General features: G+C 42.0%; 1 protein-coding gene across 7 annotated transcripts in view; it reads left to right on the forward strand.

Annotated features, from left to right (window-relative positions):
- Positions 1-250: 250 nt before the first annotated feature.
- Positions 251-15,291, forward strand: part of ATAD2B (ATPase family AAA domain containing 2B) — a 75,433-nt gene continuing 60,392 nt past the window's right edge. For 6 of the 7 annotated variants that reach the window (XM_085576251.1, XM_021529789.3, XM_085576253.1 and 3 more), the window contains exon 1: positions 251-686. In XM_085576251.1, the coding sequence (XP_085432377.1) occupies positions 531-686 (156 nt within the window). In that variant the 5' untranslated portion in view covers positions 251-530. Of the gene's footprint in view, positions 687-9,840; positions 9,922-15,291 lie in introns of all 7 variants that reach the window. The other variant, XM_085576255.1, reaches the window with a different exon arrangement.

Consider the following 15,291-nt stretch of genomic DNA (forward strand, 5'->3'; position numbering starts at 1 on the left):
GGGGTCACGCCAGGCCAGGCCCAGCCGGCGCTCTCCAGGCCGCGGCAGGGCCGTGAGGCTGCGCGGCGCTCGGTGCCCGCAGCGAAGCCGGGCCCGGGTCAGCTCCCCGGGGACCCGCGGCCGCCGCCGCCTCCCCCGGGCCGGGCCGGGCCGGGCCGGGCCCATAGAGCGCGCGGCGCCGGGATAGAACGGCCGCGCCGGGGCCGCAGCGCCCCCCGGCGGCGACTGGCGGGGGCGGCGCAGAGCGAGCAGAGAAAGGGAGCAGGGACAGTAATGGCGGCCAGTTAGAGCCGGGCTGAGCCCGAGAGGCGGCGGCGACAGCGGCGGGAGGAGCCGGCGCGGCTCCGGTTGCGTCTCTGCCCGGCGGAGCGGCCTCCCCGGAGGGCTTTTCTTCCTTCCTCCCTCCTCCCCCCTTTCCCCCTCTCCCTCCCCTTCCCCTCCCTGCCCGAGCCCCCGCCTGTCCGCCCTCCCTCCCTCCTCCCTCCGCGCCGGCGGCGGCGGCGCCCCCCGTGTCCCCCCTCGCCGGGGCCATGGTGAACACCAGGAAGAGCTCTCTGCGCCCCCTGGGCAAAGCGGCGGCCGCGGCGGCCGGGGCCGGCAGCCATTTCATCTCGTCCCGCACCCGCTCTTCTAAGAGGGGCACCAAGGCAGATGCGGCCGGGCTGGAGGAGGCGGCGGCAGCGCGGGTGAGGACCGGGGACTCCACAGGGGACCGGAGGGAGGGAGGCGGCGAGGCCGGGGAATCGCTGGGGACAGCGCCGCTGGTGCCGCGGCGCGGGGGGGGCTGCGGGCACGGGAGCCGGCGGGGGGCGGCTGCCGAGACGGCTGGCGGCTGTCGGAGGGACCCTGGGGCCGGCGGGCAGCCCGAGCCGAGGAGGCACCGCGGGGCCGGCAGGGACGCGGGGGGCAGCTGCGGAGAGCCGCGGTCCCTCTGGGGCCAGCGGCAGGGCGGCGGGGCCGCTGCCAGGGCGGGGGCGCAGCGGCCGCGGTGCCGGTGCCCGGCGGCGGGCGGGGGTCCGGCGGGGTCCGGCGGCGCGGGGCTCCCCCTGCGGCCGCGCCCGGCGCTGCCGCCGCCAGACAAAAGTTGGGAGCTGCGCCCGCAGCAACTTCGCAATAAACCTCGGCCCGGGTTTGGTTCGTGTGTGTATATATGTGTGTTTGTGTGTGTGTGTGTGTGTGTGTGCGCGTGTGTGCTTTTTTTTTTTTTTTCCCTGCTTTTTTTTTTTTTTTTTTCCCTTTTCCCTAAATGACCTCGATTCGGCTGGCGGCTGCGACTGGAAGAAGCTGGTGTTCGGGAAAGCCCCCCGCCCCGTTTTTGTGGCTCGGAGGCTGTGATTTTTGCCGTCAAGTTTAAGTTGAACGCTTTCCCAGCCAAACTTGTTGTGGTTGCTTGGGTTAGACACGCTAACTGCAAGTGAAATTCTACAGCCCGATTTGAAGAATTAGCATTTGGTAAATTGGAACTGGAAGAAAGAATTCGGGAGTCTCCTTTCTTCCTTGTCTCGTAACAGCTCTGTTGACAAAACCTGCAATTTTTGTTTTTAATTATCGAAGAAACACAGAATCGGTGAGGTTGCAAAAGACCTCAGATCATTGAGTCCAACCTATGACCAATCACCACCTTGTCAACCGGACCATGGCACCGAGTGCCACATCCAGTCTTTCCTTAAACAGGTCCAGGGCTGGTGCCTCCACTGCCTCCCTGGGCAGTCCGTTCCCAATGTTTAATGATCCTGTCTGTGAAGAAATTCCTCCCACAGGAGGAATTGTAGGCAGGACTTTTTCTTTGGTTGATGAAACTTCACGTATTGCTTTAAAGGTCTTTCAATAAAAGCAATAAAAATCAATAAAAACAATGCACATTTGGAAGTGAAATTTGAGGGTCCGAGCGTTTGACAGTGGTGCATCAACTGTCCCTGCCATGCAAAGGAGGAAGTTAATCAACCAAGTAGAAAAATAGCAGCAGCAGCCAGAGGCATGTGAGAAGGATGTCACCTGGAATTCTCACAAAACCTTTTACCCCATCCATTTGGTCTAAAATACTAAACCAAATACAAATCACTGATGAAATATCCTATACCTTCTGTGCTTCTCTTTCAGTTCTTTCATATTTCCCAGTTCTTCCCTTCCCCCATCGTACTTTTACTTGTTCCCTATTTCTTCCTTGTTTAATTTCAGTGGACTCCTGGGGATGCAGTACCATAGCTGTAAAAAGCTGTTCTGCTTGTTCTAGTGTGCAGTTTCTGTTTATTCAGATCGTGGGTCTTGTGGTTTGTGAAGCAAAGTTTGAAGTAACCCTTACTGGCTTACTTCTCAGGGAGTTTACTGCTGCTATGAAAACTAGCTTGGGCTTCTTTCCAAGTATTTTTAATTCATGAACAGTGTTCTTTTACTACAAATCATTAAAATGTTCAAATTATGTTATTGGCATGGTGTGAGAAAAGGAGATTGTGCGAAATAGTGTAAAATATTGTAAATACTTCTCAATATATTGCCCATACACCTAAAAGAGCATTTCTTCTAAAGTTAAATGTAAATTTTGGTGAATGGGAATGAACTTGTTTTGCTCCACAAGGCAGCTCATGTGTTTGAGGTGGATTTTTTCTTTCCTTTTAAGATGTAATTGCCATATATGAGCAGAAGTTATCCAAGAAGGTTTTTTTCCTTATTTCCCCCATCCAGTGTGTTTTATAAAATATGTACATCTCACTGTATTTTAAACTTGGTTTTGAACAACTCCTTTTATTCTTCAGATGTAAGTACTGTCAGCAATACAGTGTCTTTCTGAGCTTCTGAATCTTCTTGAAGTAGTGCCAGAGAAGGATCTCAGTGATTAGGACATGAATAAGTATAGCAGTAGGGAGACAAAGCCTTTGCTTTTGCAAGTGACTGTCGGGAGACTGATAGTGAGGCTGTGTTCAGAAAGAGCGTGCTGAGATCGTCTTCATGCAGTTGTATGTTTTTTGGGTTTTTTTTTTTTTTTCCCTTGGGTTTTTTTTTTTTTTTTTTTTTTTTTAGTAGACTGGAACAGTCTGTCCTTTCTAGATCTTTTGGGTGTCACATCAGGAAACCAGCCTTGCTACCAGCAGTTAATCGGGTTAATGGGCAGCTAGAGTTTGGATCTCTGGCAGAGATGGGACGCTTCTTCTTTGCAGTATGTATGACTTAACTTTCTTGCATGGAGCTTTTGACTGGGACTCCCTGAGAGTTGCTCTTCTGTAGGAATATTTGCAGCCACCTTTCAGAATGTATTTTAAAAGATCATCTGTCTGTTCCTTATTAGCAACAAAAACTGAGTTAATGACATAATGGCATCCTGTAAGATGCTGAGTAGACTAAATGAGGGGATAGGACTTGCTGTCTAATTCTTCTGTATCTATTTCCTATTTTCTTCTTATTTTTTCCACTTGGCTTTTTCTGATACACTGTTTTTGTGGCTTTTTTTTTCCCATTTGTTTGGGTTTTTTGCATACACTTATAAGGATAGGTTTGACTCTCTCCTTTTCCAAGAACTTAAGTTTCTAGTCTTCTGCTTCAATATTTTGCTGAGTTATATGTGAATAGTGTCCTTTTTTGTTTGATCTGAATCTGGAGGCAACACACGTTTTGTGGAAATGGACTGTAATAGTCTAAATGCCTTTATTGGTTCAGTGTATTCCCTCAGTAGTACTCGCTCAGCTTGGAGAAAGCAATGACGTCAGGCTTTGAAAAGTAAACTGGTTTGAATTATTGATTGGCGACCATGCAGTCAGTGATGGAGATGAATACATGTGTGTCTGTCTGCTTACCAGAAGCCAGATTAAAATGAACAAAATCCCTCACTAAATGGATCAAGGAGCCAAGAAGTTTACTGTCTGAGATAATGTCATAGCAGAGTGCATAGAGAGGATACAGAGGGGAAAAACTGGGCTTTGTTTTCTTCCTGTTTCCAGGACTGATTTACACGCTACTTAGTAGATTCTCAAGCAATGTTTACATAAATATATATTCTGTTGTTATACAAATTATACATATGTGTATAAAAATACAGATTTTTTATCTTCCGAGCATTAAAATTTGGGAAGTGTTCTAGCTTTATATTAAAGCATTCTGACAAGAAAAGCTCATCAAAATCTTTTACAGAGACACAGAATTTTAACAGAAGGCTTATAGGTTCAGTGGACTTCATTCACACTACGAAAACATCAAGGATCCTGTGACTATAAGTGGTTAAATTTGCACTTTGTATCTACTGATGTCTGATTACTGATGTCTAATGTTTTCAGACACTGAGTTGTGATTGCTGTAACACTTCTTTGGCAATTGAAATTATTTTTCTTAGTCATCTCAAAGCACAAATCAAAAGCGTTGATCGAGAATTTATTGTGTAATAGACACTCTTAAATCATGTCAGTGTACAAGTTAGACATTTTAGAAATGTATACAAGGTTAGCTTAATTTAATTAGCCAAGAAAGCATTAGCAGTGCCTTAAGAGCTACTTGAGGGCATGGTGATAATTGTAAAGCATGATCCTCCCTAAAAGTAGTGCTGCCAACATTGTTCAACTTGCACGGTGCAACCTAGAGCTCTCCATTGTACTTAACCGCTAATGGGAGCAATCAGGGGCTGCAGGAGTGACATCGGGTGCTGGAGTGTGGAAAGGTGGAGAGCTAAGCAGCATTTCTGTGCCCTGTGTTGCCAGTGTGTTTCAGCGTCTCTCACTGTGGTTTCTCAGTCTGTAGGCATAGAAGTGTTTTTTCTGATTTCTGGGTGATAATTTCAGCTTTTGTAGTGTAAACTTGTTGCTACATTTTACTCTTTGAAAAGCCTTTAATGGTCAGTGAAAACATAGAAAATGTAAAACTTACTATGATTTCTCTTAAATTACAAGTTTTAACATAACCAATAGAGCTTTCTAAAAATCAAGTTTTTGTTTATGAAAGACCCTCTCTATGTAATTTTTCACAGTGTTCTGGATGCTCTGGTGTTTAGAATAAAGCTGTAGAAAAAGATTTTCCTCCTTATGCTGGATAAATGACACTTGCTGGCCACCTGTTTCTTTTTCTTCAAGAAAAAAGCTCTGGTCCAATATCACTGTTTTAAAGAACTGCATTGCCTTTGTGTTTGAGTTTGCAGTGGCATCAGTAAAGGTGCAGAGGCTAATGCTTTTACAGTTCTTTGAAATACATCCTGAAATATAAAGCCTTGTGAAGTTATTCCAAACAATTTAATTTAAAGGAAGACTCCCAGGGAAGCTCATCTTTTCGGTGTGTAATAAAATCTCGGGTTCTTTCTGGTTTAGTGGTCTGCTGTTCTTTTGGGATTTAGCAGGGAAAAATCAGTGTTCTAAAATGAGTCATGTAGGCCATTCCTTGGCTGTGTGGTGTTAATACAGCTGTGAGCAGAGGGAAATGGAGCAATTGTTGGAAGGAGTCTTTGTTCAGGATTCTGTCAAAATACCATACAGTTGGCATTTGTGATCCTTTTGTGGTTCTGAAAGGCTGTCCTGAGTTTGAATTCTTCTTATGTATCTTGCCAGATCAGTCTGGGCTGCTTTCTGAAGTCAGGACATGTGAAGTGTCCATGATTTGTTTTGGGAGGCAGTGGTGCATCCTGTTCGAAGCTGGCTATCCTTGCTGTCACACTGTTCCAGGGCCTTCAAAGGAAGCAATCCAAGGGCTAATCCAGTGAATGGATAAGACCTCCAAAGAGTACTCAGGAAATGGTGTTGATGTTTCATGTGCTGCATTGCTTCCTCTGAACATTGGGCTTGTCCCAAAGTAATATTAATAAAAGCTGCTTCTCCAACTGCTGTCTCTGTCTGAATTTCAAACAGAAGGTTTGACCCATGGCTATGAGGCAGCCCATGACAATTTTGCAAGAGTTGCATACAGCTTGGGGTTATGCAAGATAATTAGCTCAGGTAATTATATTCTGATCACCTCTATCCCCCTGCAGTTTCAGATGCATGTGGTACAGTTTTGCACACCCTGCCCTAAATTGTTTAATGTTTTATATGCTGTGGAAAAATTTTAATTCCAGTCTAATGATGATTTGAATGATTTCTCTGTAAAACTTTATAAAACCCATCTCAAAACAAAGCATGCTGCAAGTAGGCATCAGTGAACTGAAGCTTTCATTGATGTGAATTTTGTCTGCTGTTTTGTAGCTGTGACCCTTTGAAAGATTGCTGATTGTTTATTAGATGTTTTAGCTCTAATAGATTACTTTTTCTGTGGGTAATACCACTTATGAACCCATTTACTGCAAAGGGAGCTGACAGTATGTTTTTATCCTTTTTTTGTGTACACTTCATGCTTTGCTGGTTTTTCAAAACAATTTTTCAGTCTGACTTCACTCTTGAAATATTGTCTTCATTACCTTTGATGGGATTTTCATGGTTTATTTTAACCATTAATTCTGATTTAAATTCCTCAAGTGTTGGTTTGAATTTATATGTACTTGGATTTTTTTTCTGAATAAATTTAGTTTCTTTTTGCTTGGTAGTTACTAAAACAGGCGATTTTTCAGCCAGTTGTAAGACCAGTTGTAATCTTCTGTAAGCCTTTCAATTTTGCACTGAGTATGTGTATGCTGTATTAGCTTCAGCTCCAACTGAACTAGTTACGAAGGAGGCAGCTTTAGTTCTCCTATTAGAAATACAGAACTTAGAAGTGTCTCCAAGTTCCACAGTTCTTGTAGCCTGTACTGAACTTCATGGTTTTGCCTGTATGCTTCTAGTAGTGTCTGTTGATGGCGTAACTGATGTAAAGCTTTGATAGAAAGTTTGTGTCCAGTTCCACTTGGAGCAGATGCTTTGATTTGGTTGTTTTCATAGTGTGGGAAGGGGGCATTTTGCTTTTCTCCAGTCAGTTCTTTCATTTTAAATGGATAAATAGTTGAGTCAAGCTATTTAAATAACCTGAAATGAAGAATCTGTTCATTTTCTACATGTGGAAGAGATTACTTGCAGTGAAATTTGTTGCTGTGCTTCAGCAGTCCCTCATTTCAAATACTTAATAACTATCCTCTATTATTTCTCTGATTTATCCTTCAGGCTTAGAATTTTGTTTTAATTATGATTTAAATTTCAGTACATTAATCTTAAGATTTCTATCACAATTGTATGCCATTTTAATTTCTTTTTTCTCTTTTGAAAATGCTGTCTTCAAGTGCATTGTAGCTAGGGGTGCAGAAGTGTTTTTTGATCTTATTTTTTTTCAACACAGAAGGCCACCTTCCTAGTTTCCCTTGCTACAGACATTTCTTTGCTTAGTTTACTGAGTCTATTTCCTGGTCATGTCCAAACCTTGGGGAGCAGTTTGGTTCAGGTCTTCTCACTCTGTTCTCCTCTTTGCTATCCTCATTTAGATAATTCTGTGTCTTTATTTAGATTTATAGTAGTATTGAAGGAGGCCATGTCCTATAAGCTTTGTTTAGGATATGCCTGTTACACAGAAATAAGATGGATTTTCGAGGACTGAGGGTAGGAAAAACATTTGAATGATTTCATTTTTTCCACATCAGAAATTGTAATAATTATTGATTATTGATTCATTACATAAATATAATTTCTGCTTTAAAAGTTTTTATTAACAGAGTCTAGAAACTCATAGTTAATGTAGTTCTCACTAAAAATGTGTTACTTTTAGTATTCCTTCAGTGTTTAATAAGGAGGATCAGTGGTTTTAAAAACTTCCTTTAAGTGGATTGACTAGAAGTACTTCAAAGTGAGGTGTGGGCCCCATACAGCAAGTAGAGAACTCTTCTCAGTGGACTTGCTCTTCTGCAGGTGTGTGATTTCACATGTGCTGCGAGCTGTGAACTCTGCAGTTGTGAAAACAACAGACTCGCCAGTATTAATGCTTGCCAGGCCATTTGATCAGCGGGATCAGGATCATTTTACTGGTCCAGCTGAAACTAATCCTCTTCTCCACATCTCCTGGCTTCCCCTTGCCTCCCCTCCATCCTTCTGATGTGATTATTAGCTGAAATTTCACAGTATCATCCTAATTTTGGTGAAGGCACAGGGAAAAGAGGGGCGCTCATGGTGGAGCAGGCTGCTGATGATGGGAGGATAAATCTCAGCTCACTATTTATGGCCTCTGTCACAGTTTGGCAGAGGCTGCTCTGTAGGTCACTCTCCCTTTCGTTCATTAACCAAGTAACCTGTAGATTGCAAGAGTTTTTTGTGTGTCACACTGAAGCTGTTGACAGGTGCTCACTTGGTGTGGATATAAACAGGTGTCTTTTTTCTATAACAGACAGTGGGAATGGTTGCAGGTGTGAAAATCCTCAATTAACAGCACTTATATTTTTAACTTGCAAACTTTTAGCTTATCTTAAAAAGCTTTCACATTTATTAAATAACCTGAATTCTAGGGTTGAAGAGTTTCAGGAAATAAAATGGAAATCTGTTGAAATAATAAAGCAGATCTTCCAGTGCAAGAGATATGCTTTTTTTTTGTTTTTAATCTGACCAAATGGTGAAGAATTTATTCTTCTGAAAAAGTCCAGATGATGGTCTTCTTTGTTTTCTTAGTGGCTGTTATTGATGTGAACATTGCTCACTAAAAAAAATAACAGAAGCTGAATGTTAAAAGAATTCAGATCATCTTGCAGTTGAGGCATTCTTTACTATCATTACCACTAATGAAATACATCGTTAATAGTTGTTTATTCCAAGATCATCAAGCACTTAAGCATGAACATTATTTTTCCTTAACACCTGTGGAGAGCCAATGTCTGATAAATGACTGTGTGCAAACAAGTGGAAATTAGAGAACTGCAACCAGGAGATGCGTTCTTTTAAGCTGATGATGTTTTTTATTCAAGCTGTCAGCAAGGTTAACGCATCAGGGCCTTCATGAAACTTGGAGTTCCCACTAAGGTAGTTAATGTGCTCTAATCCCAATACATTTATTTCTCAGTTTCTTGTCATTTGAAGGCTGAGGCAGAATGGATTGTTTGTAAGGGATGTTCAAGATCATCTCTTCCCAACCCCCTGCCATGGGTAGGGACACCTTCTACTACACAAGGTCGCTCAGAGCCCCATCCAATGTAGCCTTGAAGTAAAAGTGCTTTTACACTGGATTTTTAGGACACAAAGGTAGATATTCAGCCTGCAGCAGTATGTTGTATGCCATCACAGATACAGGGTGCTGTATTATGCTCGACCTCAAGTTCAGTCATGTTACCTTCTTTCCCCAGACAAGTGTATCAGGTCTTACCTCTTCCCACTAAGCAGTTAGCCAGTTCTCCCTTACATGAGGGGCTGAAGGCATTTGCCAGGAAAATGTGCATTGGGGTGGGGAAGAGAAGAGCTTGTGAGGATGTGTTGGGGCTGGAGAGAGTGGGTAGTGTGGTGTGTCATCCTGAAATTAGGGCATATTGTGGATGTGTAAGCCAAGGTGTGGTACCTGGTTTGAGCATGATCATGAGAGAGTTTCAGCTACTTGGAATGTTTGTACCAAGCATGAGGAGAGTTTTACTTCTACTTCCCCCACCTTTTTGTAGCAGGGAAAATATAAAGCAAAGTGGTGAATTTAAGAAGAAAAAGGAAATAGGATTTGTAAGGATTTATTAGGTTCTGGTCAGATTACATGATCACATAATAAGAAAGATTGTTGATCAAGTAAGTAGAATTTGGAACCCAACAAAACTTAAAATATCTCAAAGAGATTGTGAAGCCCTCTGATTTTTTGAAACTGTTCAGTATGCTTAGCCTAAAAATGCATTAGCTTAATGCTAGCAAAACCTAGCTCTTACCTCTCTCTCATCAATATATTTTAATGCAGATCTTTAATGCAATTAAATTTTTTAGGAGTTAGTATTTTAATCCATATTTTTTACCTTTGCAGAAACTGATACACAAAGGAACAAGTGGCTTTTCCAGAATCACTGGACAGGCAGCTAGACTGTGTTTTTGGTGTATTTTACTAGTGTTTGAAATGCATTATAGTTTCAATGAAAGCAAGTTGTTAACTGAATAGTTATATGAAGGCAAGGATGAGACATGAGTTTAACTAATTGGGGTACTGGGGACACAGTCCTTTTTCTTTCCATGAATAACAGTTGCAGTTTGGAAAGACAATTCAATCTTTTTATACTGTAGGATATAAATGTTTATTAAATGCACTAAAGAGCAGTGAGTATTTCAGATGTTTTAATGGACAGCCCATTTCAAGAACGTCGCATGAACTGCTAGGAGAAAAGGCACACCAGCTCACATGTATTTTTAAAATAAGAATCCAGTTTAATAATCTGGAACATGCAAGAAGATGTGTTGTTAATCAAAATATGTATTTTAAGTTAGAAAATAGAAAGTTAGAAATAAAAAGGGGACCTGAATTTAGTTTCTCCAGCATCAGTAAAAATGAGATTGAGAAATGTCTGAAATTTTTGTTTTTTCAGAGAGTTAAATGAAGAGGAAGAAGTTACATTTCAATATCAGAAGCTAGGGTTTAACTGAAGTTAGAAGCAGAGGTTTTTGAAAACCTGTGGCTGAAACAGATTTTTTGAAAATGTTTATTTCAATGTTATTAAGAGAAAGTAACTTTCGTGGTCTTTCGTGCTTGTTTGGTGGTTTAAAAAGAAAAGCTATTTGCGCATTTAACAAAATGCAGAGAAATAGGATTGGTCAGTTGAAGATTGATTGGCAGTGTGTTAATTTTGTGTCTGAGACATGGGAAGTGGCAGTGTGGCGGTTGCTGCAGCATTTAAGAGAGTGGGTTGAAAAGTTGCCTGAGAGAGGAGCTGTGTGAGCAGTGGTGTGAGTGTTCGGGGCGTGGCACACACTCAGCAGGGTGTGCCCCACAAACTGTACAGTGAGGACAGTGAGTTTGACCATGGTGGATAACTCAGATATTCATGTTTGCATGCCTCTGTCTGAGTACAGACGAACCTGTGGCAAACCAGACAGTCTTTTTCAGAAATTTCAAGGTGTGGTTGTGGTTTGAATGTTATGTCATCTCTTACTTGAGAACTTGGTGAACTTGTGTTCACATGCTTGGAGATGCCAGTGGTAGAGATGGTTTGTACTCATTCTCTCTGTCTGATGGATTAGGATTATTTTGGGGTGTTCAGACCAGCAGTTTAAGAAGAGTTCTTTGGTTATTCTGTTGGCCAGGAGATTCAACTTAAAAAACAGAAAAAGCAAAACCCCCCTACCCTTTCTCCTTCAAAGATGCTACAAGTAATCTTTGTATTTTAATTTGGGAATTAATCAAATGTCATGCTTTAGTGAACTGGTTCCTGTGATACACCTGAAGGCACTGTCAGTGAGTACTCCCCTGCTATGTGTGCTCTTTGGTCTTGTTGAAAGACTGTACTGGTGTGGTCACTGTTCTAAGAGGATAAATTGAGGAGGAAAAGGTCAGTTTTATTAATTGGTTTCTAGTTTGTGTTTTCCAAAACTTAAGGACACTACATGTTTTAAATAAAGCTCTGTTAGTATCAAATTAGTGCTTTGAAATTTAGGGATGATAGAGAAGAAACTACAGGTAATAATGTATACCAGTGTATTTATAGCTTGCTCACAGATGGGTATTAAACAGTATTTCTGTCTTTCTCCTTTTCATATGAAGCAGCGAAAGCATAGAGATAATATGCAGCTATATATGTTTTCTTGCTTTATTATTCGTTTTAGCTTTTGTTTCTAGATATATCAGTATCATTGTTCAAGTGCCTTCAATGAAGGTGTGTTACCAGTTTGCCCCCCACTGCCTCGTAGCTCAACAGCTGGTTTGTGGTATTCATTCAGCTGTCACATTCCATTTTACTTTTGAATCCAAAGATAATGAAGACTATGTTTTGCCAGTCTAGACCATGGATGGTATCATGTTAATGCCAGTTATTTCCTTACTCATTTGTAGCAAGAGTGTTTTCCATAAGAGGTGGTTCTGGTTGTTCTGGAGTTTGCTGGGTCTCTCTTTTCTGTTGAATCAATGCTATTGCATTAAATTTTGTTTCTCTCTTTGTATCTTCTGACACTATGTAAAGTAATTTTTTGATTCTTCTGTGCTTGCTTTTTCTTTGTTCCTTTGGTATGCTTGAAGGCAATTTCTGACATGATTAAGATTTTATTAATTCATATTCTCTGCATTCTCTCAGCATGTGAGTGCATTTGCTTCAGTGCCAGTGTTTCATTAGGAGGTTTGAGTGCAGTGCATTGGTTCCTACTTCTGCGATTGCATTATTAATTACTTAATTTTTAAGTTTAATGCTTGTATCATATATTTGTAGTCCCAGAACATTTTCATGATATCTGCTCTGAAGTAATAAGTTTCTGGGTTGAAACGGAAGTGCTATTTTTAATCATTAAAGGTATAAATGGTTTGAGACCCAGTTCCTTGAGGGAGCAAGTTGAGTGCTGTGGAATATTAGACCTGTTTTGTTATAAATGGGAGGAAGCAGTGGATAGACTGCTCTCGGTAAAGACTTCCAAAATTGAAATTAATTTTTTTTCTTGTTCTAGCATATCCCAGTTTGGATAATCTCTTGAGTATTATGAAAACTATATCTGTATTTTACTGTGGGTAGTGAAGGTTCTGGATAGTAGTCTGCTTTAATTCCCTAGAGCGTGAATTTTTAAAATTGTCTGTTAACTGGAAAATGGAGCTTGGATTCTTGGTAATGTATTTAAAATTTCAGTGATCTCAACTTTGTAGTAGCTTTGTCACTACTTCATGGTAGAGCATTTTCTGTGTTAGTGTATCTTATATAGCAGGTACTCTAATGTAGGTTAGTATTTGGACTTGAGTATCTTAAAATTTAACTTGGTTTGTATTTGCTGAATTTGTGCATAGAGTTAATATGCAGACAAGTGAGGCTCAGCTGAAAATAATAGCCTAAACAAAGAATAACCTAATTAAATAAACCCCTTAATTGCTAGTCTGGTTCCTTAGGCAGCTGCAAGGAACTGATTGCTCATGTGATCACACTGACAGCCTGCTATTCCAGTTTCTGAAGCTATTTGCCAGTATATGTTCATTTGACAGCATTAGAGATCTCAAAGATCCTCAACTTTTATGAATTTTGTGAATATTTGTAGCAGAGGGAGACCTAAGGTAGCAGAATTTGGCTCAATTGCCAGTATTTTGTTTTAACTGCCAGCCAACAGGACAAGATCCTAGCTGAACTTGAGACTTGGGACCAGAGGCAAGGCACTGGAGGAAATGCAGAGAAAGGTGATGATAGGGGACTTGGAGGAGTTTGGCTTTTTGCATGGAAAGGGGTGGAGATGGAATACAGGAACCTGTGCACTCCTGTGCACACCTAATTTCACTGCTGGCAAATAGCTTTAATGTTACCCCTTGTAAAGCTTTGTTATATGCTGCTTCATCTTTCCTGGTTTCATTTTCTCTGTCTTGCTTAGCCGGTTTTAAACTGGTTCTGTGGCTTACCTTGAAACTCTGCTTCTATCCTTCACAGGGGAGCTTGTATAGTTTTGGAAAATAGTTACTAAAATTGATCTAAGCAGGGTTGTATTTCTCTAAGTCCACAGGTAAACTGATAATAAAGCAGAACATATGTGCACAAATACTTACAGTGTTCAGAAGTGAATATAAACGCTACTAAAATTTTGTAAAAAGTTGATATTTTGTAGTTTCAGAGTGTTATGGAAACCAGCCAGGTGCTGCCCATGTATTTTGGGTGTATAGGTGCTGCACCTATGGAGGATTTGTATTTAGGAATGGTGGTAGTTATTATCTTTTGTACTTCTCTGATCCCTCAGTGAAATGATTAAGATCACTTGCTGCGTCTCTCCCTCGAATCCACGGCGATAAAGCCCCTGTGGAGCCCGGCCAGCTGGGCAGTGGGGCGAGTCGGGCAGACGAAAGGAACTTCTCCTTGGATCCCAGGGGGTTGGAGAAGCTCCCTCGTGAGTCCAAAGACGAGCTGGTCCCACAAGCAAAGGAAAGAGGTGCTCTCCCTCAGGATTAGTTTCAAAGTTTAATGAGGGCCTGGGGAGATCCAAGGCCACATCTGACCTCGAAGGACATCCAGAGCAAGAGAGTGTCCCCGCCCAGAGCAGCCAGATATGGGGGGAGTGGGAAACCCAAGCAGGCAATGGGGGAAGGACATGGGAGCGGCTCTCGGGGGGGCAAGGCCTCAGAGTGACCCTGAGGAGGGGCTGGGGGAGGAGTCCCAGCCAGGGTCCAGCTACCTGGTGACCCTGGGAGAAGGATCTGGACAAAGGGAGAGGGTCATCAGGTAATGGGACACGTCACCTGGGAGGAGACAGGGGGATGGGTTGGGGTTTGATGGACATACAGGTACTGATGGGAAAGGTGGGATGAACCAGACAGGTACAGAGGGGATATGGAGGGACAAACCATTTTGAGGGGATATACAGTGCAAACACAACTCTACAATCACTGACAAGGTAGGAAGTTCATCTAACAGAGGGAAAGTCAGCTTTTGAAGCTTTAGTGAGCTGGTCTGGTTTATGGATGGATGAGAGAAACATGAGAAGATTTGAGGAGGTTGGAGTGGTGCTGCATAGTCAGGCAAGGGAGTGCATGGGCTCTACTTGTATCACAGTGATGCTGAGCTGTCTTGTTAAACTGCACCCATACATTTGGATTTCACTTTCTAAATACTGTGCTGTGATATTCTGTGTCTCTCTTAAGAGATAAGCCTTTTATTTTTTTTTTAATATTCTTGAATATGTGACATATGATGTTGAAATATCTGGAGTACACTTCAGATTGTTGTTGTTCATAAGCCTGATGAACAAATGGGACTTCTGTGGTCATCTCCTTGTGTTTAAGTAAATTTAACTCTTTGTCATAGTTCAAGTTCTTACTGACAATTCCTGGACCTTAATATTTGAAAATTAGTTCTCTATTGTTGCAATAAAGGATATTTATTTTTTAAATCATGGAATGGTTTGGGTTGGAAGGAACCTTAAAAATATCTAGTTCAAAAACCCTTGCCATGGGCAGGGACACCTTCCACTGTCCCAGGTTGTTCAAAACACCATCCAGCCTGGCCTTGAACACTTCTGGGGATGGGGCAGCCACAGCTTCTTTGGACTGTGCCATGGCCTGACCACCCTCACAGGGAAGAATTTCTTCCTAATATCTAACCTAAACTTGCCATTTGTCAGTTTAAAACCATTCCCCTGTCAATACACGCCCTTGTTAAAAAGTCTCTTTCCAATTCTCTTAGAGCCCCTTTAGTTATTGGCAGGTTCTATAGGATCTCCCTGGAGCCTTCTCTAAGGTGAACAACCCCAGTTGTCTCAGCCTGTCTCTGCAGCAGAGCTGCTCTAGTCCTTGGATTATCTTTGTGACTTTCTCTGGACT

The sequence above is a fragment of the Lonchura striata genome, chromosome 3, assembly GCF_050655825.1.
Source record: "Lonchura striata isolate lonStrDom1 chromosome 3, ASM5065582v1, whole genome shotgun sequence".
NCBI lineage: Eukaryota > Metazoa > Chordata > Aves > Passeriformes > Estrildidae > Lonchura > Lonchura striata.